The 26,849-nt window shown below is 43.1% G+C and overlaps 1 protein-coding gene across 1 annotated transcript; it reads right to left on the bottom strand.

The window, feature by feature from the left end:
• Positions 1-8,798: 8,798 nt before the first annotated feature.
• On the bottom strand, positions 8,799-24,436 carry LOC139354291 (uncharacterized). Its single transcript, XM_070998511.1, has 10 exons — positions 24,284-24,436; positions 20,512-20,699; positions 20,157-20,420; positions 19,570-20,057; positions 19,295-19,503; positions 17,425-19,135; positions 16,807-17,361; positions 16,069-16,218; positions 9,605-10,159; positions 8,799-9,016 (listed from the first exon to the last, which is right to left on the bottom strand). The coding sequence occupies exons 1-10, from the start codon at positions 24,434-24,436 to the stop codon at positions 8,799-8,801; spliced, it is 4,491 nt and encodes a 1,496-aa protein (XP_070854612.1).
• Positions 24,437-26,849: the final 2,413 nt, after the last annotated feature.

The following is a 26,849-nucleotide window of genomic DNA, read 5'->3' as shown; positions in this document are numbered from 1 at the left end:
ATCGTCAGCAACGCCCAAATATTTAAAGAGCCGTCAAATTTTATTCGCACAGAAAGACTTATTCAAAGCTGAAGCAGACAACCTTACACAAGACCGAATGGTATCAGGTGCAAGAAAGAAATATGCTTATTTTCAAAGATAAAATCGAATATTAAGGACAAAGAATCAGTGCACAAGGGATACTTCCAAGTAGCTCAGGCTTGGAGGCTGTTAAACTGGTGCGTCCGCCCTCTAAGTTGCAACAATTGGAAGAGTTCGTGCGTAATGATAATTACTATAGCAACTTTATACCCAGTTAGTCCTTTCGCATAATTTAACTAGATGGCAAGGAGAGACCTTTTGTTTTCTCATCAAAAACGCTTGATGATATAGCCAAATCGAAAAAGGTGGATAGAAATAGATGGAAATATTATATTCGGAGTAAATCGTTTCCATCAATTAGCCGTTTCCATCAAAACGGATCACAAGCCGCAAGTAACGATTTTGAAAACAGGCAAGCATCTTTCTTTAATGACGTCAAACAGTCTACCGCACTGGGCCATCTGATTTAAGACCACATCGAAAAGAATAAACTTGTCTCAAAATCAGCAAAATGCTGACTATTCACGACTACAAACGTCGCTCAGAGGGCTTTTGCAATTGTACATACAACAACAAGGCTGATACTCGCCGCTGAAAAAGTTTATAATAGTCTATTAAACTGCAGGATACTGCACAAATATTTTTATATGTTTCGACAAACTTACCCCCTCCTTAAATCCTTGGCGATGAGATCTCGACGCTCCGGATCCTGGGCTTTTGAAAATATTATATTGGATATATATATATAAAAATATACGTGCACTAAAATACGGCTGTTCTTAAGTACACCACTTCACTTAAACACAAAATATATAGATATAATATGCCGGAGGCATGCGACTTCTTCAACGGCTGGTCCTTTCTAATTGTTCATCATGATTGGCATTTGTCTATTGATTCGGTTGATTTACATGTATTTCAATGCATGCTTGAATGCTTCCAAATTTTTTTTTTCACTTGTTATCCAATTATATTATTTGAGGATATTGGTATTTGGTTTTGCATGAGGTCACTTTAGCTTTGGTTGGCTCGATTAACACATTTATATTACATCACTACTTTCTCCGACGTATGCTATTGGTCGCTACGCTCTGAACGGATGGTTCATACAGATCACGGATACTGCGTCCACAAACATCACAGTATGTCGGATGTCGTCCTTATTGTTGATCCTCTCCACGTTCTTTGATGATAATAGCGGCGCTGGTTCGACACATAAGATTATTTCGAGCTGCAATTGTGTTCTCCTCAAGGACTGTTGGATATGGTGGCTGGTCCTGGTTGCAGAAGACTCCATGGACGACTGCCCCAGGGAAAGTCGCCTTCCCTCAAAGCTGCCGGCTTCCGTCAGCAAGACACCCAAATAGATTCTCTCTCTTTCTCTATTTGTCTAAGATCTTTTATACCAGACAAGAGCTTTTACTTGGCTGCGGGTATGGATCGGATAAACTAGGTGTTCCCACCTAGGATTACTTTTTCTTGATATCTGCTATCTTGGGAGTCAACGGCCGGCTTTTGCCCTTTGCCAGCTACCGGAGTATGGTTACCAATAGGTCGATAGTGGCCGTTGTTCTGGCCACGCGACACCCGAGAATTGCCGAATTGCTTTTTCTTCTGCCTTTACCAGTATGAGCTCGGCTAAGGAACTTGTGAGATGGTTCCAAAGTCGCCTAGCTGGGGCAACCGAGCGGGTCGCAGGTTGCGGATAGCGGACGACCTCACTCGAGGCCAACTGTGAATAAGCTGGTGGGATAAGTCAAACACGGAATCGTGGACGGAAACCCCAGTAAATAAACAGTCCCGGGCAGCCAGCGGGTATTTTGCAACGAAGCAATACCGACGATGCAAGTTGTTCAGCCGCATATAAATAGTTGCTTTACACAAAACTACTCCCAACACAACACCTACCCATCACCCCTCCCAAACAACATCTCACTCCGGGCCGAACTACGGTGTAATACGGACCGTGCCAAGAGTCAGCCTGGCTGGGGGCTCGGATCAAAAACTAGCCCAGTCTCAAACGGTGTGCTCAGGGACATGGCGACCCCCTGTTCTAACTATCGCCTTACCCGGGTATCGCGGATCTCTGCCCGGGCAGACTTTTCCCCTTCTCCGCAACTCGTGGGACCAAATTATGGAACATTTTAAGAAAACCAACAACACAACACAAAACACAGAGACGGGTACTCTCAAAAAACCCATGGATAAGCTGAACACTGGTTCCACCATCCATACCAGCACGGTCCAGAAAGGGCCGCATCCCAAACTGGGGATGATGGGTGGCAGAAAGCCAGCCGCAAACGCCTCCGCGACGTGCGCATCTGCGTCGAAAGCAGCGGTAGGCACTGCCAAGACGCTCGGGCCACCCGCTGGAGCTAACAAATATACATACGCAGAAAGGCGGACTGGCGCCCAGACTCTGCGCTCACACACTAGGAGCACCGTTGCCACACCTTCGCCTGAATGACTAAAAAAGGTAGAGTGGGCAAGAAAGGTGCTTCCTAACTACGGGCAGGATAAGCCCACTGAAGAAGGGACTCAGGCGAAAAGGCAGCGATCTCTCGAACTACCCGGACCATCGGCGAAGAGATCTAAGATCCAGCCATTGGTCTCTTTCGCCGAAATCACGAAGAACCGTGTACTACTCGATTGACAGGGGAAATCCGGAGGGCAGGATCCCCAGGAACAAGTGGAAGGCAGTGGAGTCCCACCTTTCCCTCATTTGCCTGCGCATGGTACGGGAGATGCCAGGCACCTCGCCCTGCTGCATGGACGCGGGCTTGTACCAGGGCAGCGTCAATGTGGTGCCCTGCGACAGTCAGCGGTCGGCTGACATTTATAAACAGGTGACAAGCAAGCTCGGCGAGGTATACGAAGGGGCGAACATCGTTGCGCTTGACTGGTGCGATGTCCCCAGTAGACTCTGAGCCAGGATCTGGTTTCCAGCAGCGATCAAGGCGCCGGAGGACATCTTCATCATGTTGCAAGAATGCAACCCGCACCTCCCCACGAAGGACTGGAAAGTCGTCAAGGTGGAGGAGCATGAAGGGGACGTCAACCAGGCGGTGTTGGTCGTGAACAAGGAGTCAGTTGCTCCGATCGAGACTGCTCGAGGAGTGCTGAACTTCGGGTTCAGTGCGATACACATCAAGGTGTATAAGGGCGACTCCAACGCCGCTAGCAGCTCTGCCGGCAACCCAGCCGAGCAGGTGCTTGCTGAGGAGTTGGAGGCACCTGGTGGGACGGAGGACGGCTACTCTACCGATTCGTCGCTAAGCAGAGAGATGCGAGCGCTCGGACCGGCAATCGAGGAGGTAGACCTCAGCGACACAGAGGAGGCCAACGTCACTGTGGTGGAGGTTGAAGCTGTAGATGTCACTAAGTGGCTCTATATATGTGACGCCAACGCCCATCACACCCAGTGGGGTTGCCCAAACAACAACGACAGAGGTGAGTCTCTTTTTGATTTTATTCTAAATTCGAACCTATTCTTATGCAATAGGGGCAATGTTCCTACATTCATAACTAAAGCTTGCCAAACGATCATAGGTCTAACTTTTGTATCAGATTCACTCGTAGGCACAGTCAAAAACTGGGCAGTCTCTGACGAGCACTCCTTTTCGGACCATAGATTCATAGAAACTGAATTGTCCCTTGATTCGCCCTTGTCGGTCAGCTTCGCTAACCCCAGACAAGCCGACTGGCACAGGTACAAAGAAGTTCTGACAAATATCCTCCTCATGGAACCGTCAGAAAGCATCACAAACCCACATGAGCTGGACAAAACAGTATACAATTTCACAGAGGCATGCAACACTGCCTTCAAAGTGGCATGCCCCACAGAGAAACCAAGGGGAAGGAAAAAACCCCCCTGGTGGACCCAACAACTATCAATCCTCAGAACCAACTGCAGATGCCTGTTAAACAGAGCAAAGGCATCAAGGAATACACACTGATCGCCTTCCTGGATATACAGGGAGGCTTCAATAAAGTGATCCCCACTGCTATAACAGAATCTCTCACAGAACTAGGGGTTGAGCCGCCAATGGTGAGGCTAATCCATAAATTGCTGATAAGCAGAATGGTCACAGCCACCCTAGGGACCTCAACCCAGACTAGACTAGTTAACAGAGGCACCCCGCAAGGAGATGTACTATCACCCCTCTTGAATATCGCAGTAAATAAACTACTGCGGATTCTGGAACGAGGAAGTTGTAAGGTCGTGATATACGCAGACGACGTCGCCATCATCTTTAATGGAAAATATCCACAAACACTTTGCGATCTTATGACCGCTAAACTTAAAATACTATCGGAATGGACGATAGCGAACGGACTCGGGGTAAATCCCTCGAAAACAGAACTTGTTCTATTTACAAATAGGTACAAAATTCCACAACTTAACCTACCCATTGTAAACAATTGTAATCTCTCTTTTAGCGATCACGCCACGTACTTGGGGCTAGTACTAGACAAACGCCTCAAATGGGACTTAAACAACTAAGAGAGAACCAAATAAGCGACCATTGCACTTTACTCCTGTAAAAAAGCAATCGGGCTAAGATGGGGCATGTCCCCAAGAATAGTTAACTGGATATACACAGCGGTAGTCAAGCCAATCCTACTGTACGGAGTGGCTCTGTGGTGGACCGCCTTGCAAAAACAATACATACTGACTCCTCTAAACAAAGTACAGCGAATGGCGGCTTTCTGTATTAGTGAAGCCCTTCGAACCACCCGGAATGAAGCGCTGAATGCGATCTTGAACCTCCCTAGCCTGGACTTAGCAGGCATGGAAAGGGCCAAATCGGCAGCTATTCGACTGAGGGACACAGGGCAGTGGAAAGCCGAATTTTATGGCCATGCTAAAATTCTCCAGCTTGATAAATCGATTCCGAAGATCACGGATCTGTGCAAATCCATTGAATATAGTCGCAAACCCTTTGAGGCCCTGATTCCTAATAGAGAGGAATGGGAACAGGGCCGACCGGGCACGATGGATGCAAACTGTTTCTACACAGATGGCTCCAAGTTAGAAGGACACGTTGGCGGAGGTGTATACTCCGAACAATTAGATATCAGGAAGTCATTCAGGCTCCCGGACCACTGTAGCGTCTTTCAGGCGGAGGTCCACGCTATAAAAGAAGCACTTACCTGTTTAGGGAACTTTAGCCTCCAGAGAGGACACCTAAACATATATAGTGATAGCTCCCGGACCACTGTAGCGTCTTTCAGGCGGAGGTCCACGCTATAAAAGAAGCACTAACCTGTTTAGGGAACTTTAGCCTCCAGAGAGGACACCTAACCATATATAGTGATAGCCAAGCGGCTATTAAATCGATGTACTCGACAAACACCAACTCCCGTACAATAGCAGACTGCCGCAGATCTCTCCACGAGATGGCAAATCAGTTTACTATCAGCTTAATACGGGTTCCGTGTCACCGGGACATCGTAGGCAACTGCATAGCGGACGAATTAGCCAGGCAGGGCACCACCAAGCCTCTCCTCCCAGGAGAGGAGAATGTCGGTATGCCCATGGCTACTTGCAAGCTAAAGAGCAAGCAGTCGATACTCTGCGTCGTTCAATTAGGTGCTTGGACCCTACGTATAGAAGAATATTGAGAGTTCAGGGAAGAACATATAAAAGCCGGCAGAAAGCCCTAAGGTGCCATTTCCAAGGGCATAGATTTCCCAGAAATTCCTCATTGCTTAAGGGGGCTTACTCCCTTGGAAAAACGACTGATTTCGCCTCGCCTTCCATTTATGATTATTAAGTCGATAGGTCATGAGCGTCAGACTGATATAAAAAGAGCTGTTGTAAATGTTCCAATTCCAGTGAGCAATATTGTGACGCCCCTCCCACGAGCTTTCAATGAAGCTGAGGCTATACAGCTCCACCTCAAGCGAAAATTGGAGTACGGACATGATTTCATGGCAGAGACCATTAGGCCTTCTAAAATTGCTGACGCTTGCCGAGCTTTACAGAAATCATAATGTGTCAGTAAGCGAGCAGTGGATGTCAGGTTTTAGATCCGAAACTGTTTCCTTCATAGCATCTCAAGCAGACTTATTATTAGTAGAGGAGCAATTACCCATCCAGCAGGAGGATGTAAATTCGGTGGCGACTATTTCCGATGAGAACACGGAAGCCGAAGAGCTAAATCCTGGAGGACAAGAAACAATGCTTGAGGATAACCAGACACACAATGTTGGAGGGTGGGGGCCAAAGACCTCTCGACGTGATTCTCGATGCTGACTCTGAAAAATTAGCGTTGCCAAGCATATATGCTGGCGTCAAGAGACCATCTTCAGAGAGTTTACAACCGTAGTTAGGTTTGAACTTAGGAACGTAGATAAAAGAGGTTGTAGAACAGACAAATTATTCTTCAATTATAAGAAGTTGGAATTGATTAAAATTCGAAACAATATTTCAATTTGCTTACGTAAGCGTAACAGCTGCTATTGTACTTGATGAAGATTTTATGTGCAACTTAATTAGCCATGATGATGGATATCGAATTCATAAGGATATTCGCACGTCTCCTGCTCACTGTGAAGATGAAAAGAAGAAAGTCATGGCTATGACTCGCCAGCTTGGGTTGCCAACTTTCTTTATAACTCTATCGGCCGCTGAATCTAGGTGACCAGAACTGAAAGTACTGCTCAAGCGCAATGTAGATAGGGTTGAAGTAAATGAAGAAGAAGCTTTAATTTAATTTTGATTATAGATAATTTTGATTATAGATATAGGGAAGTTCTTAAATTAATGAAGAGACCTGGGGGTATCTTTGGCAGTAATTTTGTTACTACCTATTATTGGCGAATTGAGTTTCAACAGAGAGGTTCACCTCATATTCACGGTATGTTTTGGCTGAAAGACGCCCCGGAAGTGGATTTCAACAATGAAGAATCTATGTCTAGTGTAATAGCCTTCATTGATCAGTTTGTAATTGTGGAACTTACAAACACAGATTTGGCTCAGTATGTTGAATACCAAAAGCATATACACGGACATTCGTGTCTTCAAAAAGTGCGCGGTCAATCTGTTTGTCGATTCGGTATTCCTTATCCTCCAATGCCCCAAACGGAAATATTGAAGCCACTTCCTAAAGAAACTCAAAACTTTTTTCTTCACCACGAAAACTTTAAAAAAATGGATAGCTTTTTGCTTAACGATCAATCAGATGATTTGATTAGCCATCTTAGCATATTTGAAAATTTTCTTTCTCATGATCAGGTGAGCCTCAGTTACGAGGACTACATATATGCTATTAGGTATATATTGAAAAAAACATAATTTTTTTTGCAACAAATTCAAGTTAAATTCTTATAATAAACATATTCTTTCTTTGCAAAAAGCAAATATGAATATCCAGTTAATTTTGGATCAGAATTCCACTGACATTTTTCAGAAAGGTTTGCTGGACAGATACAAACAAAGACCAGTTTGGATGACGCGCTTAGAAAGGCCATGGAAGTAGAGGACAATAATGAGGCAAACATAGATAAGGAGGCCTCAGTTAATGAGGAGTTTAGGGCCCTTGCTATTCCGGAAATATCTTCTCAAAGAAATGTTTTAAAATTAAACATGTTCACGAAATTGATCCGGATAGCAATATCAGGATAATAAAGCTCGCGCCAATTATTTCCCCTGAAAACTTAGCAACTTTAGTTAGATCCCTCAATTTGAAGAAAACAATCTTTTTAACGCATGTTTTGAATAATGCAAGAAGAAATGCTAGTTTTTATGAGTTCGTAGGAGGCGGAGCAGGTGTCGGCAAGAGTAAACTTATTTCTACGCTATTTCACTCCCTTTCTATGGAGTACAATGGTAGAGCAGGATGCGACCCAACTTCTGTTAAAATATTATTGTGCGCTCCCACAGGCAAAGCTGCTTTTGGAATCGGAGGCTACACTCTTCATTCCACGATCTCTCTCCCTGTTAATCAGGCTGGGTCTGCATTTAGGACCTTAAGTCCTGATTTGTTAAATACCCTGCGTTCTAGATTTATTGATCTTAAAGTTCTTATAATAGACGAAATTTCTATGGTCGGCGCAACAATGTTTCCCATTTGGACTCTCGCCTTAAGCCAATTTTTTACAACGACGATGCTTTCTTCGGAGGTATTTTGGTCATCGTGTTTGGCGATCTTAGAAGATTGCGGCCTGTTGTGACGATTCGCACTCGATCGTCAAAGATGAGCAGAAGTCTACTCTGGGGGTCTTTCACACACTTTGTAATAAAAACTCAGAAATATGTTGAACTTTATTTGTATATTTTCAATCTTTGACTTAATTGCTAACTTTGATTTACAAATTAGGAAATATAAAGCTCGGTTATAAACGCGACCAGCTTCTCCTTATGTCTGCTTCGTAGTGTGGTGCTGCTAACATTAGCAGCAGAAATCTAACATTCGCTGTTAAAACTGCTGTTGTCCACAGCATCTCAGAGTCGCCAGAAAACAGCTGTCCAGCTTCTCCTAATCGACAGAAACACCCGTTCATGCCGCCCACAATACTGGACCCAGTATTCAAAGCCTTAAACCATGCTTAACTCTGAAAAGGTTGAAGTGTGTTATGGAGTGAATGCGGGTATATTCAAAGGTGCATGGGTTGTGTACTTGGGCTAGACTCTTCAGTAAATCTTGGCAAGGGCAAACGACAAATCTTTGACACAGACCTCTTGTAAACACCCGTTGAGGTCTTAAATGTAGCTACTCGAACGAGCCCATCGGCCCAGGATGTAAGTCGATGATTCGCCCTAATTTCCAGTCAGAAGGACCAGTTCGATCATCCTTGATGATGATCATGTCGTTGCGCTGAAGATTGTCAGTTTCGTGGCGCCACTTGGGGCGCGCCTGCAGATGAGATAGCCAATCTGCACTCCATTTTCTCCAAAAGAGGCGAAACATCCTTTGACCATTCAGGAACTCTGTGTTTAATGAAGAATCCTTAAGACTAGGCTCAGGGAGTGACATCATCGAATCCCCGATTAAAAAATGTGCAGGGGTGAGAGCTTGCAAATCATCTAAGTCAGACGTTAAGGGGCATAATGGCCGAGAGTTCAAGCACGCTTCTATCTGGACAAGAATGGTAGACAGCTGCTCGTACGTCATTCGAATCCCATTAAACGATCGATAAAGATGGGTTTTAACAGCTTTTACGTTGGATTCCCAGAGTCCTCCAAAGTTTGGACTATGTGGAGGATTGAAATGCCATTGAATGTTTCGACGAGTAAGTTCAGGAACTACTGTCTCTTCAATTCCTTTAAAGAATTCATTGGTCCACAGCTTTAGAGACTTGTCGGATGAGATAAAGTTGGTTCCACAGTCGCTGTATAGATGTTGACAAAAACCCCTACGTCCGATAAAGCGCTGCAGCGCCCACAGAAAATGCTGTGCTGACATTCCCGTGACTGCTTCCAAATGAATCGCTTTGCTCGCTAAGCAAATGAAAACTGCAATGTATGCTTTATAGCAAGTGTGACCTCTGAATCTGGATCACTTTATCTCAATCGCACCAGTGTAATCAACTCCAGTTGCTTCGAACGCCCGTTTGGGCGGATTGACACGGTGCGCTGGTAAATCTCCCATCAGTTGGCTTGATGGTGACGGCCGGTGTTTGAAACAGGTTACGCACTGTCGCAGAATCCTTTTTACTGCCTGTTTACCGTTGACGATCCAGAAAACTTGATGAATTGTAGATAAAGTTAGTTGCACACCGCCATGTAAGGTGTTGTGATGAGCGTTCCTTATAACCAAAATCGTGAAGTGGTGGGCCTTTGGAAGGATTATTGGTGTGCGTTGAGACATGGAGAGCTGCAAAGCATTCTTAAGTCTGCCTTTAACTCTCATGAGCCCCTCATCGTCGAGAAACGGTGATAGCTGGCTGAGTTTGTTGTGTTTGGATAGAAATTTGTTGGATCGTAGTCTTGATAATTCTTCCGAATAGACTTCTTGTTGAACCATCCGCACCAGTGAGAACAAAGCCTGTTGAAATTCAGATACCTGAATAGGGCCGGTGAGTCTATCCGCTTTTTTGTGACGAATATTATAAACGAATCGTTTGACGTAAACTGTAACGAATAAGAGTTTATTATAGGAGGAATATGATTCGATAAATGGTTGCACTTCTATACAAATGTGGGCTCCGATGTGCTTTAAGGATTGCTCTCCTACCAAGCAAGCAGTCGATACTCTGCGTCGTTCAATTAGGTGCTTGGACCCTACGTATAGAAGAATATTGAGAGTTCAGGGAAGAACATATAAAAGCCGGCAGAAAGCCCTAAGGTGCCATTTCCAAGGGCATAGATTTCCCAGAAATTCCTCATTGCTTAAGGGGGCTTACTCCCTTGGAAAAACGACTGATTTCGCCTCGCCTTCCATTTATGATTATTAAGTCGATAGGTCATGAGCGTCAGACTGATATAAAAAGAGCTGTTGTAAATGTTCCAATTCCAGTGAGCAATATTGTGACGCCCCTCCCACGAGCTTTCAATGAAGCTGAGGCTATACAGCTCCACCTCAAGCGAAAATTGGAGTACGGACATGATTTCATGGCAGAGACCATTAGGCCTTCTAAAATTGCTGACGCTTGCCGAGCTTTACAGAAATCATAATGTGTCAGTAAGCGAGCAGTGGATGTCAGGTTTTAGATCCGAAACTGTTTCCTTCATAGCATCTCAAGCAGACTTATTATTAGTAGAGGAGCAATTACCCATCCAGCAGGAGGATGTAAATTCGGTGGCGACTATTTCCGATGAGAACACGGAAGCCGAAGAGCTAAATCCTGGAGGACAAGAAACAATGCTTGAGGATAACCAGACACACAATGTTGGAGGGTGGGGGCCAAAGACCTCTCGACGTGATTCTCGATGCTGACTCTGAAAAATTAGCGTTGCCAAGCATATATGCTGGCGTCAAGAGACCATCTTCAGAGAGTTTACAACCGTAGTTAGGTTTGAACTTAGGAACGTAGATAAAAGAGGTTGTAGAACAGACAAATTATTCTTCAATTATAAGAAGTTGGAATTGATTAAAATTCGAAACAATATTTCAATTTGCTTACGTAAGCGTAACAGCTGCTATTGTACTTGATGAAGATTTTATGTGCAACTTAATTAGCCATGATGATGGATATCGAATTCATAAGGATATTCGCACGTCTCCTGCTCACTGTGAAGATGAAAAGAAGAAAGTCATGGCTATGACTCGCCAGCTTGGGTTGCCAACTTTCTTTATAACTCTATCGGCCGCTGAATCTAGGTGACCAGAACTGAAAGTACTGCTCAAGCGCAATGTAGATAGGGTTGAAGTAAATGAAGAAGAAGCTTTAATTTAATTTTGATTATAGATAATTTTGATTATAGATATAGGGAAGTTCTTAAATTAATGAAGAGACCTGGGGGTATCTTTGGCAGTAATTTTGTTACTACCTATTATTGGCGAATTGAGTTTCAACAGAGAGGTTCACCTCATATTCACGGTATGTTTTGGCTGAAAGACGCCCCGGAAGTGGATTTCAACAATGAAAAATCTATGTCTAGTGTAATAGCCTTCATTGATCAGTTTGTAATTGTGGAACTTACAAACACAGATTTGGCTCAGTATGTTGAATACCAAAAGCATATACACGGACATTCGTGTCTTCAAAAAGTGCGCGGTCAATCTGTTTGTCGATTCGGTATTCCTTATCCTCCAATGCCCCAAACGGAAATATTGAAGCCACTTCCTAAAGAAACTCAAAACTTTTTTCTTCACCACGAAAACTTTAAAAAAATGGATAGCTTTTTGCTTAACGATCAATCAGATGATTTGATTAGCCATCTTAGCATATTTGAAAATTTTCTTTCTCATGATCAGGTGAGCCTCAGTTACGAGGACTACATATATGCTATTAGGTATATATTGAAAAAAACATAATTTTTTTTGCAACAAATTCAAGTTAAATTCTTATAATAAACATATTCTTTCTTTGCAAAAAGCAAATATGAATATCCAGTTAATTTTGGACCCTTTTGCTTGCGTTCCTTATAACCAAAATCGTGAAGTGGTGGGCCTTTGGAAGGATTATTGGTGTGCGTTGAGACATGGAGAGCTGCAAAGCATTCTTAAGTCTGCCTTTAACTCTCATGAGCCCCTCATCGTCGAGAAACGGTGATAGCTGGCTGAGTTTGTTGTGTTTGGATAGAAATTTGTTGGATCGTAGTCTTGATAATTCTTCCGAATAGACTTCTTGTTGAACCATCCGCACCAGTGAGAACAAAGCCTGTTGAAATTCAGATACCTGAATAGGGCCGGTGAGTCTATCCGCTTTTTTGTGACGAATATTATAAACGAATCGTTTGACGTAAACTGTAACGAATAAGAGTTTATTATAGGAGGAATATGATTCGATAAATGGTTGCACTTCTATACAAATGTGGGCTCCGATGTGCTTTAAGGATTGCTCTCCTACCAAGCAAGCAGTCGATACTCTGCGTCGTTCAATTAGGTGCTTGGACCCTACGTATAGAAGAATATTGAGAGTTCAGGGAAGAACATATAAAAGCCGGCAGAAAGCCCTAAGGTGCCATTTCCAAGGGCATAGATTTCCCAGAAATTCCTCATTGCTTAAGGGGGCTTACTCCCTTGGAAAAACGACTGATTTCGCCTCGCCTTCCATTTATGATTATTAAGTCGATAGGTCATGAGCGTCAGACTGATATAAAAAGAGCTGTTGTAAATGTTCCAATTCCAGTGAGCAATATTGTGACGCCCCTCCCACGAGCTTTCAATGAAGCTGAGGCTATACAGCTCCACCTCAAGCGAAAATTGGAGTACGGACATGATTTCATGGCAGAGACCATTAGGCCTTCTAAAATTGCTGACGCTTGCCGAGCTTTACAGAAATCATAATGTGTCAGTAAGCGAGCAGTGGATGTCAGGTTTTAGATCCGAAACTGTTTCCTTCATAGCATCTCAAGCAGACTTATTATTAGTAGAGGAGCAATTACCCATCCAGCAGGAGGATGTAAATTCGGTGGCGACTATTTCCGATGAGAACACGGAAGCCGAAGAGCTAAATCCTGGAGGACAAGAAACAATGCTTGAGGATAACCAGACACACAATGTTGGAGGGTGGGGGCCAAAGACCTCTCGACGTGATTCTCGATGCTGACTCTGAAAAATTAGCGTTGCCAAGCATATATGCTGGCGTCAAGAGACCATCTTCAGAGAGTTTACAACCGTAGTTAGGTTTGAACTTAGGAACGTAGATAAAAGAGGTTGTAGAACAGACAAATTATTCTTCAATTATAAGAAGTTGGAATTGATTAAAATTCGAAACAATATTTCAATTTGCTTACGTAAGCGTAACAGCTGCTATTGTACTTGATGAAGATTTTATGTGCAACTTAATTAGCCATGATGATGGATATCGAATTCATAAGGATATTCGCACGTCTCCTGCTCACTGTGAAGATGAAAAGAAGAAAGTCATGGCTATGACTCGCCAGCTTGGGTTGCCAACTTTCTTTATAACTCTATCGGCCGCTGAATCTAGGTGACCAGAACTGAAAGTACTGCTCAAGCGCAATGTAGATAGGGTTGAAGTAAATGAAGAAGAAGCTTTAATTTAATTTTGATTATAGATAATTTTGATTATAGATATAGGGAAGTTCTTAAATTAATGAAGAGACCTGGGGGTATCTTTGGCAGTAATTTTGTTACTACCTATTATTGGCGAATTGAGTTTCAACAGAGAGGTTCACCTCATATTCACGGTATGTTTTGGCTGAAAGACGCCCCGGAAGTGGATTTCAACAATGAAGAATCTATGTCTAGTGTAATAGCCTTCATTGATCAGTTTGTAATTGTGGAACTTACAAACACAGATTTGGCTCAGTATGTTGAATACCAAAAGCATATACACGGACATTCGTGTCTTCAAAAAGTGCGCGGTCAATCTGTTTGTCGATTCGGTATTCCTTATCCTCCAATGCCCCAAACGGAAATATTGAAGCCACTTCCTAAAGAAACTCAAAACTTTTTTCTTCACCACGAAAACTTTAAAAAAATGGATAGCTTTTTGCTTAACGATCAATCAGATGATTTGATTAGCCATCTTAGCATATTTGAAAATTTTCTTTCTCATGATCAGGTGAGCCTCAGTTACGAGGACTACATATATGCTATTAGGTATATATTGAAAAAAACATAATTTTTTTTGCAACAAATTCAAGTTAAATTCTTATAATAAACATATTCTTTCTTTGCAAAAAGCAAATATGAATATCCAGTTAATTTTGGACCCTTTTGCTTGCTGTAGCTACATAATTAATTATATTTACAAATCCTAAAGGGGCTTTTCGAAGTTAATGCGAGATGCAGCTAATGACATTCGAATAGGCAATTCAAGCATTCGTCAAAAGCTACAGTATCTTGGTCGCAAATTTATTTTGGGCACTGAAATCTCTGCTCAGGAGGCCGTTTATTGTTTACTGGGACTGGCGTTGTCAAAAACTAGCTGTAAATGCGTTCACGTAAACACCTTCCCTCCAGAACAACGTGTTTGTATGCTTAGATCTACAAGCGTCCTGCCAAATATTCCTCAGAATTCCACTGACATCTTTCAGAAAGGTTTGCTGGACAGATACAAACAAAGACCAGTTTGGATGACGCGCTTAGAAAGGCCATGGAAGTAGAGGACAATAATGAGGCAAACATAGATAAGGAGGCCTCAGTTAATGAGGAGTTTAGGGCCCTTGCTATTCCGGAAATATCTTCTCAAAGAAATGTTTTAAAATTAAACATGTTCACGAAATTGATCCGGATAGCAATATCAGGATAATAAAGCTCGCGCCAATTATTTCCCCTGAAAACTTAGCAACTTTAGTTAGATCCCTCAATTTGAAGAAAACAATCTTTTTAACGCATGTTTTGAATAATGCAAGAAGAAATGCTAGTTTTTATGAGTTCGTAGGAGGCGGAGCAGGTGTCGGCAAGAGTAAACTTATTTCTACGCTATTTCACTCCCTTTCTATGGAGTACAATGGTAGAGCAGGATGCGACCCAACTTCTGTTAAAATATTATTGTGCGCTCCCACAGGCAAAGCTGCTTTTGGAATCGGAGGCTACACTCTTCATTCCACGATCTCTCTCCCTGTTAATCAGGCTGGGTCTGCATTTAGGACCTTAAGTCCTGATTTGTTAAATACCCTGCGTTCTAGATTTATTGATCTTAAAGTTCTTATAATAGACGAAATTTCTATGGTCGGCGCAACAATGTTTCCCATTTGGACTCTCGCCTTAAGCCAATTTTTTACAACGACGATGCTTTCTTCGGAGGTATTTTGGTCATCGTGTTTGGCGATCTTAGAAGATTGCGGCCTGTTGTGACGATTCGCACTCGATCGTCAAAGATGAGCAGAAGTCTACTCTGGGGGTCTTTCACACACTTTGTAATAAAAACTCAGAAATATGTTGAACTTTATTTGTATATTTTCAATCTTTGACTTAATTGCTAACTTTGATTTACAAATTAGGAAATATAAAGCTCGGTTATAAACGCGACCAGCTTCTCCTTATGTCTGCTTCGTAGTGTGGTGCTGCTAACATTAGCAGCAGAAATCTAACATTCGCTGTTAAAACTGCTGTTGTCCACAGCATCTCAGAGTCGCCAGAAAACAGCTGTCCAGCTTCTCCTAATCGACAGAAACACCCGTTCATGCCGCCCACAATACTGGACCCAGTATTCAAAGCCTTAAACCATGCTTAACTCTGAAAAGGTTGAAGTGTGTTATGGAGTGAATGCGGGTATATTCAAAGGTGCATGGGTTGTGTACTTGGGCTAGACTCTTCAGTAAATCTTGGCAAGGGCAAACGACAAATCTTTGACACAGACCTCTTGTAAACACCCGTTGAGGTCTTAAATGTAGCTACTCGAACGAGCCCATCGGCCCAGGATGTAAGTCGATGATTCGCCCTAATTTCCAGTCAGAAGGACCAGTTCGATCATCCTTGATGATGATCATGTCGTTGCGCTGAAGATTGTCAGTTTCGTGGCGCCACTTGGGGCGCGCCTGCAGATGAGATAGCCAATCTGCACTCCATTTTCTCCAAAAGAGGCGAAACATCCTTTGACCATTCAGGAACTCTGTGTTTAATGAAGAATCCTTAAGACTAGGCTCAGGGAGTGACATCATCGAATCCCCGATTAAAAAATGTGCAGGGGTGAGAGCTTGCAAATCATCTAAGTCAGACGTTAAGGGGCATAATGGCCGAGAGTTCAAGCACGCTTCTATCTGGACAAGAATGGTAGACAGCTGCTCGTACGTCATTCGAATCCCATTAAACGATCGATAAAGATGGGTTTTAACAGCTTTTACGTTGGATTCCCAGAGTCCTCCAAAGTTTGGACTATGTGGAGGATTGAAATGCCATTGAATGTTTCGACGAGTAAGTTCAGGAACTACTGTCTCTTCAATTCCTTTAAAGAATTCATTGGTCCACAGCTTTAGAGACTTGTCGGATGAGATAAAGTTGGTTCCACAGTCGCTGTATAGATGTTGACAAAAACCCCTACGTCCGATAAAGCGCTGCAGCGCCCACAGAAAATGCTGTGCTGACATTCCCGTGACTGCTTCCAAATGAATCGCTTTGCTCGCTAAGCAAATGAAAACTGCAATGTATGCTTTATAGCAAGTGTGACCTCTGAATCTGGATCACTTTATCTCAATCGCACCAGTGTAATCAACTCCAGTTGCTTCGAACGCCCGTTTGGGCGGATTGACACGGTGCGCTGGTAAATCTCCCATCAGTTGGCTTGATGGTGACGGCCGGTGTTTGAAGCAGGTTACGCACTGTCGCAGAATCCTTTTTACTGCCTGTTTACCGTTGACGATCCAGAAAACTTGATGAATTGTAGATAAAGTTAGTTGCACACCGCCATGTAAGGTGTTGTGATGAGCGTTCCTTATAACCAAAATCGTCAAGTGGTGGGCCTTTGGAAGGATTATTGGTGTGCGTTGAGACATGGAGAGCTGCAAAGCATTCTTAAGTCTGCCTTTAACTCTCATGAGCCCCTCATCGTCGAGAAACGGTGATAGCTGGCTGAGTTTGTTGTGTTTGGATAGAAATTTGTTGGATCGTAGTCTTGATAATTCTTCCGAATAGACTTCTTGTTGAACCATCCGCACCAGTGAGAACAAAGCCTGTTGAAATTCAGATACCTGAATAGGGCCGGTGAGTCTATCCGCTTTTTTGTGACGAATATTATAAACGAATCGTTTGACGTAAACTGTAACGAATAAGAGTTTATTATAGGAGGAATATGATTCGATAAATGGTTGCACTTCTATACAAATGTGGGCTCCGATGTGCTTTAAGGATTGCTCTCCTGAAATAAGTTCTGATTTTGGGGACTGAACTGGATTGACTGGCCAATGCTCCTCTGAAAGATGCAGCCAATGTGGTCCGTTCCACCAAAGCGTGTGGTGTTTCAGCTGGGAAGGGGTGAGTCCGCGTGTAGCACAATCTGCTGGGTTTTCTTGCGTAAGAACATGTCTCCACTGCGATGGCGAGCTTGCCTCCAGGATTGCTCCAATTCTATTCGACACAAATGTCTTCCAACGCCTAGGGTCACCGCTGATCCAATACAGCACTATCATTGCATCCGACCAGTAGTGTACGGATATGGTGTGATGTGATGCTTGAAGTTGATTGACAATCCAATCGGCTAATTGTGTACACAGCAGGGCTCCGGATAACTCAACTCTCGGAATTGTTACCGGCTTAACAGGTGTGACTCGACTGCGGGCGGCTAATAAGTTAACCTGCACGGAACCATCCGTACAACTAGCTCGAAGATAAGCGCATGCTGCATACGCCATGGATGATCCATCACAAAACATGTGTAGTTGCAACGTCGAGACATGCCTTAAATCGAAGCCTAACCACCGAGGGATGTGTATCTCTTCAATGTCGGGGAGCTCTTGAATGAGCTGTCGCCACCGCTCGGCGAGTTGATCTGGCAATGGGTCGTCCCAATTTAATGATGCGGGGGGCTCATCCTTGCGCTCGATACGAAAACTCCAAACTTCCTTCAACAGGATTTTCGCAGCGATGATCACTGGTGCCAGGTATCCCAACGGATCGAATAAGCGTGCTACTGTGGATAGTATAGAACGTTTGGTGAATATAGGATTGAGAGAAAACTTAAGATTAAAACCAAAACCATCTTTGTTTGGATGCCAATACAACCCCAAAGTTTTAATGGAGTCCTTATTGTCTATCTCAAAAATGCTACTGTTAGAGAGATCTGTAGTTAGGATGCTTTCTAAGATATCTGGATGGTTGGATGCCAGCTTCTTGAGCTTCTGCGCTTCTGCGATGACATCATTGCGAATTTTTAGAGCTCCGTCGATGGTCTCGTGCCCTGTTTGAACATCGTCCACATAGATTTCCTTTTTAAGGACATGCTCGGCCAGAGGATAGCGTTCGCGCTCGTCGGACGCAAGCTGATGTATGACTCGAATTGCCGTGAAGGGTGCCGAGGCAGTGCCAAACGTTACTGTAGTCAAAAAATATTCCTTGATGAGTCCCTTTTCATCGCGCCAGAAAATTCGCTGATACTGGGCATCTTCTTCATGCATATCTATGCAGCGATACATTTTCGTTATATCGGCCACGAAGACATACCGATGGAGACGCCAGTTGAGTATAACTCCTCCAAGATCGTTTTGTAGGGCGGGACCCGTGCATAAAATATCATTCAAAGACCTCCCGTTCGACGTTTTGCACGAAGCGTCGTATACGACGCGCATCTTTGTAGTTAAACTGTCGTCTTTGATCACAGCATGATGTGGAACGGTGCACGCAGAGATTGAGAGTTGCCTTTGAGCGTTGATCCTAGTGTGTTCTTCCTCACTACCTTTTACCTCTTTTATCTGCTTTAGATCAAAGTACTCTTGAATAGTGCTGGCATACTGTTGACTGAAATCTGGCCGATGATTAAGTTTCCTTTCCAGGGCGTGGAAACGGTTTAATGCGATTTGTCTTGACCGGCCGATCACCTGTGTGGGGTCAAACAACGTTTTTAAAGGCAAACGAACTAGATATTTCCCATTCGGCTGACGGACATGAGTTTGTTGAAAATGGTCTTCACACCATTTTTCCTCTGCGTTGAGTTGTCTTGTTGTGGAGACCTGATCCAATTCGAAAAACCTCTGTACCATGTTGATTAGGTTTGCCAAATTACAACGGATGGAGATTGATGTCGTCTGGGCTGCTTCAGCTGGTCCAAAAACTATCCAGCCCAGCTGTGTGTTTTGTGCAATTGGTTCTGCAACCGTCCCTTTGCGTATGTCCGGAAGAATTAATTGCGGGATAATGTCGACACCGATAAGTAGGTCAATGCGACCCGACTTGATGAAATTAGGATCTGCAAAGGATAACCCTTGGAGATGTTTACAGGACTTAATGTCTACATTTTGTTTTGGTAAATGACCTGTTAGTGACCGAAGGATGAAGGCGGAGGATACGTAGGCATTAAAATCCGATCCTGAACATGAGATTATGGTGAAGTCGGTGCTGTGCCTGCACTGATTATGCGACTTATTACCAATTCCCGTGATCTCAGCTCGAACAGGATGCCGTTTGAGTCTAAGCCGCTGAACGATGTTTTCCGTGATGAGGGTGCCTTCCGAGCCATGGTCGATGAGAGCTCGAACTAAAGCTGACTGCCCAGTGTTGTTATTTACGATCCGAACCAGTGCAGTAGCAAGAAGGGTCGTTGAGTTCAGATGGGAGGCAACTGCGCTGAAGAGTTGCGTTGATGGTGCATTTTGTACAGCGGCTGCGCTCCGACCAAAGTCTGAAGCATGCTGTCGGGATACTTCAGGAGTCAATGAAGAACTTTGTTGAGCATTCGGGAAATGTAACAAAGTGTGGTGCCGTTGACCACATTGCGAGCAGTTTCGGTTGCTGCTGCATTGACTGAGAGAATGGGAAGTACTAAGGCAATTGATGCATGCCTTCGAGCGGTCGACTATAACCTTTCATGCGAAACAATCCTTGGCAAGGAAGTCCGGGCACCGTCTTAGAACGTGATTCTGTTGGCAGAGCGAGCACCTGATGGATCCAGACTCAAGAGTACTGTGGAAGCTGTGTCCCCTAACAGTGGAGTTTCCCGATGGTCTGGTTGTCTGGCGATGGTTGGTCGATTGTATAGATGATCTAACTGGAACGGCTGGTTTCCTACTCTCGATTAGGTCGATGCTGACCAATCGATTGTGAAGAAACACCTCCAGCGTTGTTGCCCAGGGAATGTTCCCAGGCCTGTGTTGTGCTGATAGGCAGCTTTGTGAGTAAGTGATGTGAATGATCACAGGAATCAATGGCAATGTGTAGTCGTCGGAATTCACTAATACATACATTTGCCAAGTTTAACAAATTCCTAAGGTCCACCGCGATCTCCTTGGACAGTGGCTCGATTCCGTACAGTGCATTCATATTGTACATGAACTGCAGTCGAGGGTTGTTGTATCGTTTTACCACAAGGTTCCATGCCACTGAATAGTTGGTTTCTGTTAATGCCATATGGTTTATATCCTGGTCTCGTCCGTGCGGTAGTGCTTGCTTCAAGAAATGAAATTTTTGAATGTTTGAAAGAGATTGATTTTCATGTATTAGCTGCGTAAAGCTGTCATAAAAAGATGGCCAATCTGCAAAATTTCCTGAAAAGTGGGGTACGGGCAATTTGGGCAGCTGAATTGTGGAAACCGGAATGGGCACAAGGGTGTTGTTTATGGATTGATCACCTGATACCTGTATTGGGACTGGAAACTTGGTTTCGTATTCATCGGCGAAAGAACAATAAATGTGGCTGTATGCTTGCTCAAAATTGTCTTCAACAGCATCCGCAAAATATGGATGCGATCGTGGACATTGCTGTAAAATAAGCGCTTGATGATTTGTGTAAAATTGTTTTGAAAGCTCGTTGAGCTTGTTGAGGCGAAACTCATAGTAGGATTTAGTTTTCTTTATTTGACCGTCCTTTTTAGCATTTTTAATTAGTTGGGTCAACCTGGAAGATAAGTCCATCTGCATTGCGTACATGTCTGCAAAAGGCTCGACCACAGCCAAAGGTGCCGAGCTTTGTTGTGCCAAATCACTACCATTACTTTCATTTTTACCCATTTTAATGTTTTCTTATTGCACTCTGCTTTGAAATACCACGCACAAATACTCTCACAAACACACTCACCTGTTTCAGTCGTTCCGCTCGTGTTGCGATCAAGCTTTGAAGGAAGGGGACGGCCAACTTCACGAGACTAGTGTGTCGCATGAGATGGCAATAGGCATGGGTTGAATCCGCTATTCTCCTCGACTTCTTGATTCCTCCGTTATTCGAGGCTCCGTTATGGCGATGTACGTGGCAAAGGTTGCGTAACTTTGCTGGTTTAAATTAATAATAGATTTGCAAACAGGTAAGCACAAAGATTGAAGTATGTTTACAAATATTGGAAGCTGATGAAGTTATGAGTGTATGTTCCCCTCATGGGCCACCAAAATGTTGTGACGATTCGCACCCGATCGTCAAAGATGAGCAGAAGTCTACTCTGGGGGTCTTTCACACACTTTGTAATAAAAACTCAGAAATATGTTGAACTTCACTAGTTATAGTCATTTGTATACTTTCAATCTTTGACTTAATTGCTAACTTTGATTTACAAATTAGGAAATATAAAGCTCGGTTATAAACGCGACCAGCTTCTCCTTATGTCTTCTTCGTAGTGTGGTGCTGCTAACATTAGCAGCAGAAATCTAACATTCGCTGTTAAAACTGCTGTTGTCCACTGCATCTGAGAGTCGCCAGAAAACAGCTGTCCAGCTTCTCCTAATCGACAGAAACACCCGTTCACGGCCAGTGTGTGATCGTTGGGTTTTTCAGCCGCCGTCGCATGATCCATACAGTGCTATATTTGGATCTTACCTGTGGAGCCCTTTTAAGTCTTTTAAACTCACTGAGATATTGCGACAGCGAAATGACCAGTCGTTTGCAAATGCACTCAATAACGTGGCGTCCGGCCAAATGTCTTCTGATGATATAGCTTACTTAGAACCCGATGGAAGTCAAGTACCAAGCAATCAGGACACAGATCGGTAGAATAGGGAGAAGCTCAACTCGATTCCCACTGATCAGTTTAACTCGGAAGCTATAGACTCAGTTAAGTCTGCACAACTTAGCTCCGAGCAGAGGAACAGTTGTCTGAAAGAAGCTAGGGCATTAAAAACAACTGAAATAGGCTTCAGTACGTCTAACACTCCGAGCATTCTTCGGATACAATTCTTAGATGAAAGCATAGGAGTTAGTGCACGATCAGAGTGCAGTCACCGTCAAGAGCCTTCATGGACCCCAGTTGTTAAAATTATCAAGAGCCTTCAGATTAATTGCCAGGCAGCAACTACCATTGACCGGAAGCAGTTTCCAGTGGTTCCTGCAGAAGCCATCACTATTCAAAAGAATCAAGGAGCTACGTACAGAAAAGTGGTGGTTCACACTAGTCCAAGGATGCAGAGAGCTGCACTGTATGTAGCCTGGAGCAGAGCCACAAGTGCAGCAGGTCTTTATAACATTGGACCTTACGTCCCACCAAAATCCACTCAGGACTCAGCTTCACAAGAAGAGCTCCTAGAATTGCGTTCCGAAAAGTTACTGAATATCCATTTCGATTGCTTACTCAATGGTCCGAACTTCATGCCTTTATCCATAATACGGAAAGCTTGCACTGCCACATTATGTATGTTCCGAACAGCTAATGTTTAAGTCTTCACTTTTGGACTTCGTTGAGGCTTCTACATACTCAAATGAAGCATTTGATATTCCTGGCTTTACCCCAGCAGTGCGACTAGATTGTCAGTCAGTAGCTAGCGGAGCTCGGCCAAAAAGAGGCATTCTCGTATTCATTCGAAGCGAACTTTATAAGAATGTTAATCTTTGTTCAAGTAGTCGCTTTTTTGCTTATTCTACAAATTTAGCCTCTCCAGTGTTCGAGTTTGCCATCTTTAGATACCGTTCCTTAGGGATTATTGTTCTATACAAAAAACAAAAACAAAAAAAAGGTATAAGTAGGCTGTAGTAACGTAAAATAAGTATTATATATTTTAGTTTACTTGGTACTGTTAATAATTATGCCTTCCGTATGGTACGGATAAATAAAATGTTTGGGGAACATGGAGTTTTCAAGCATGTACAAAGTTCTACAACTCATGTCGGCTCGAAGGTGCACGAAATTGAATTTTGGTTTGAAAGACCCCGATGCAAAGCAACGGCCTGCTTGTGGTGTTCCCCGGGTACCGATTTTAACATAATAATCGGGAGCTAATTCGAGCGGCGAAAAACATACATGAAGGCATATTTATTTTATAGTTTGTTATCTGAGTAACGGGTATCTGATAGTCGAGGTACTCGACTATAGCGTTCTTCCTTGTTACATATGTATGTGTGCGTGTAAATAATTGCAAACTGAGCTGTTATTAGTGTGTTATGTCTTGCTCTCTCTTTATCGGCGCTAGTTCAAATAAATAGCGTGACAGAAACAAGAGAACTTATTCTAACTAACTTGTTCTATTGAATATTTAACAATTTAAACCATAAATCCTTACATCCATACATAGTCTATTTTATGTTTTGGTCTCTCATGGCGCAGGGGGAAAAAAAAGCAAGACAATAAAAATGAGAATGAAAAGCGCTCCCAACGCTAAGAGAGAGCAGAATGCGCGGCAAATTTATTCTATTAAATAATAAACAACTTAAACAATTACTTTCCCCTTTTTGGCTCTACTGTTACGTACGCCCTCTACATAGAAAGATTCACACAGAGAAACAACGACGAATCTTTGCCAGGGGCAGGGGTGCATGTGACTAACCAGACTCATACTGGTAAGGGCAGAAGAAAATGTAAGTCGGAAATTCTCGGGCGTCGCGTGGCCAGAACGACGGCCACGAACGACCTACTGGTAAGCATACTCCGGTAGCTGGCAAAGGGAACAGCCGGCCGTTGACTCCCAAGATAGCAGAAATCAAGAAACAATATTCGTAGCTGGGAACACCTAGTTTATCCGATCCATACCGGCCGCCAAGTAAAAGCTCTAGTCTGGTAATAAAGACCTTAGACAATTAAAAAAAGGCAGAGAATCCATTTGGGTGTTTTGCTGACGGAAGCCGGCAGCTCCGAGGGAAGGCGACTTTCCCTGGGGTAGTCGTCCACGGAGTCTTCTGCCACCAGGACCAGCCACCATATCCAACAGTCCTTGAGGAGGACACGGATCGCAGCTCGAAAGAATCTTATGTGTCGGATCAGCGCCGCCATTGGCATCAAAGAATGTGGAGAGGATCAATAATAAGTATGACATCTGACATACTGTGATATTTGTGTTCAACTGTAGGAGTCATCCGTTCTAAAGAATAGTGACCAATAGCATACTTCGGAGAAAGAAGTGATGCAATATAAATGTATTAAAAGAGCCAATCAAAGCTAAACTTATCCTATGCGTAACCAAAGACCAATGTCCTTAAGTAATACAATTGATGAACAAGTGAAAGTCAAAAAACATTGGATGCATTCAAAAATGCGTTTAAATACATTTAAACCAACCGAGTCAATAGACAAAGTGCGAATCATGATGAACAATTAGAAAGGAAGAGTCTCTCCACCAGCCGTTGAAGAAGTCGCATGCCTCTGGCATAGTATTTTTTTATTAAGTGAATTGGTGTACTTGAGAACAGCCGTATTTTGGTGCACTAATATTTATATATATATATACAATATAATATTTTCGCAAAGCCTAGGATCCGGAGCGTCGAGATCTCATCTTCCAGGATTTAAAGAGGGGGTTAGTTTTTCGGAACATGGTTCCTTTCTTATAAACATACATATATAAATATTCGTGCAGTATCCTTCAGTTTTATAGACTACTATAAACTATTTTAGCGGCGAGTACTAGCCTTGTTGTTGTATGTACAATTGCAAGAGCCCTCTAAGCGACGTTTGTAGTCGTGAATAGTCAGCATTTTGCTGATGTGTGCACCTTCGCAGGTAAGTTCGATACTCATCCACGGTGCACGCCGATATATATATTACCCAATTAATTTATAATGTTAAAAGATATCAAAACCATGAAGTGCTAAAGCTTTATTAAGGGGTGTGTGCTGACGCGTGAAGTGGAGTAGGTCAAGAACAATGACATAACTTTCGACGGACAACCTTGACAATAGGGGATCGTATTGCGCGGCCCGCGACGATCCATTGGCACACGAATGTGTGAAGGGGACGGAATATGGCCAAAAAACAGCCCGATCGTATTTCGATAAAGCGACAGCTAAGCTTGTGGGGCAGTGTGGACTGACGACTGACGAACTTTATGGATTAGAATTATTTTCCAGGCACTTTAATTATTTATTCTCGTTATGTTGGAGAGCAGAGAGGCATACCAAGATCGCACGACCCGAATACGACGTAGCTTAAGCCGGCAAATGTTGCCTGAACATCGGACGCCTCTCCCTCGGCCCAAGTCCCTGTCAGGACTCGGGCACTAATATGCCCACGTTACACTACCCTAAGACCAATTCATTGGTCTACCAATTTTATTTACCTAATTCTTATCAGTTGAATGTATAATTGAAATTGCTGAAAAGCAATAGTAAGGGCGCGGGAGGGAGGGCTTTTTACTCTTTGATTTTTTTTAGAGATTTTTGCGAATGTTCCAAGTGTCTTCCAATTTAAAAGCGATAATCTTAAAGTACATTAACCTTTGCAAGCAATTTAAAGAAAACTCATTAAATTAATTTTTACGTGTGTTTTACGCGGTCACGAGTTGTTGCTGCTTCTGCCGATGTCGCTGCCGCGATTTGCTGCTGACTGGTTGCTGCGCGCTGTGCTATGTACCCATTTTAAAGTAATTTTATTAACAATAATAAAAATTTCTATTTTCGTACTTTACATTTTTCCCTGTTAAATTTTCGATTTTGTATCCTTTCAACATTTCTATTTTCATATATAAAATTTTTTCAGATTAAATTTTAATTTTTCAACTTTTCTAATCGCTTGGCCTTTTTTTCTTATTTATAGAAATATAAGAGAATGGTTTTTTTACGCGACGTGCGTGGGTGTTTATTGTTACACTTTGAAAATTGGACTAACTAAGCGTAGCTTAACTTAAGTGTTCAGTCCCACGGTACTTGGTTCGTATACACAGCTGATAGCCCTGCCAACTGAAGACGAAGGTCAGGACATCTGGCAACTCTACAGAGCTTGCGAGAAGAAGAAGAAGAGGAGAACTACGAGCTTCAGCGACCGGAACAACATCGCAGGCTTTGACTTTCTGTCCATTGCGACCCATTTACTTGTAAAGTTAATTAATGATCAAGAGTGAAGTGTACACATTATAAGCTAATGAATTAAAGGTTAAACTGTTATCTTTGAACTTCAGTCGTTTACCTACTCCCAAGAGCCCCTCTTACTATGACAGCCGAACATAGCATTTCCGGCACGGCGTCACAACTTAACATGGTGGCCCATGAGGGGACTTTTGCTTGAAGTTGAAAAATCTCAGTTTAATCTTTCAATTGTTAGTTATAAAGCATAACACCAATCACCCTATCTAACACAAATTGCGATCGTCTTCGTTTGTGCCCCCAACACGTGCTCTCACACCGACAGAGCACAGTCATCAATAGCAACACACCCGGTCGGCTGACAGCGCTTCTACACACACACACACACA

This window comes from Drosophila suzukii, assembly GCF_043229965.1.
Source record: "Drosophila suzukii chromosome 2 unlocalized genomic scaffold, CBGP_Dsuzu_IsoJpt1.0 scf_2c, whole genome shotgun sequence".
Lineage (NCBI taxonomy): Eukaryota > Metazoa > Arthropoda > Insecta > Diptera > Drosophilidae > Drosophila > Drosophila suzukii.
This window is presented reverse-complemented; position numbering and strand designations above follow the sequence as displayed.

Bases quoted from the DNA above. Each gene is read 5' to 3' on its own strand.
- LOC139354291 (XM_070998511.1), bottom strand. From the start codon at position 24,436: ATGGCGGCGCTGATCCGACACATAAGATTCTTTCGAGCTGCGATCCGT. The intron at 20,058-20,156 runs GTGCCCGGACTT...CCATTCTCTCAG, and splicing joins CAGAATCACGTTCTAAGACG to TCAATGCAGCAGCAACCGAA. The intron at 10,160-16,068 runs GTCCTTCTGACT...TATTCGTTACAG, and splicing joins CATCAAGGATGATCGAACTG to TTTACGTCAAACGATTCGTT.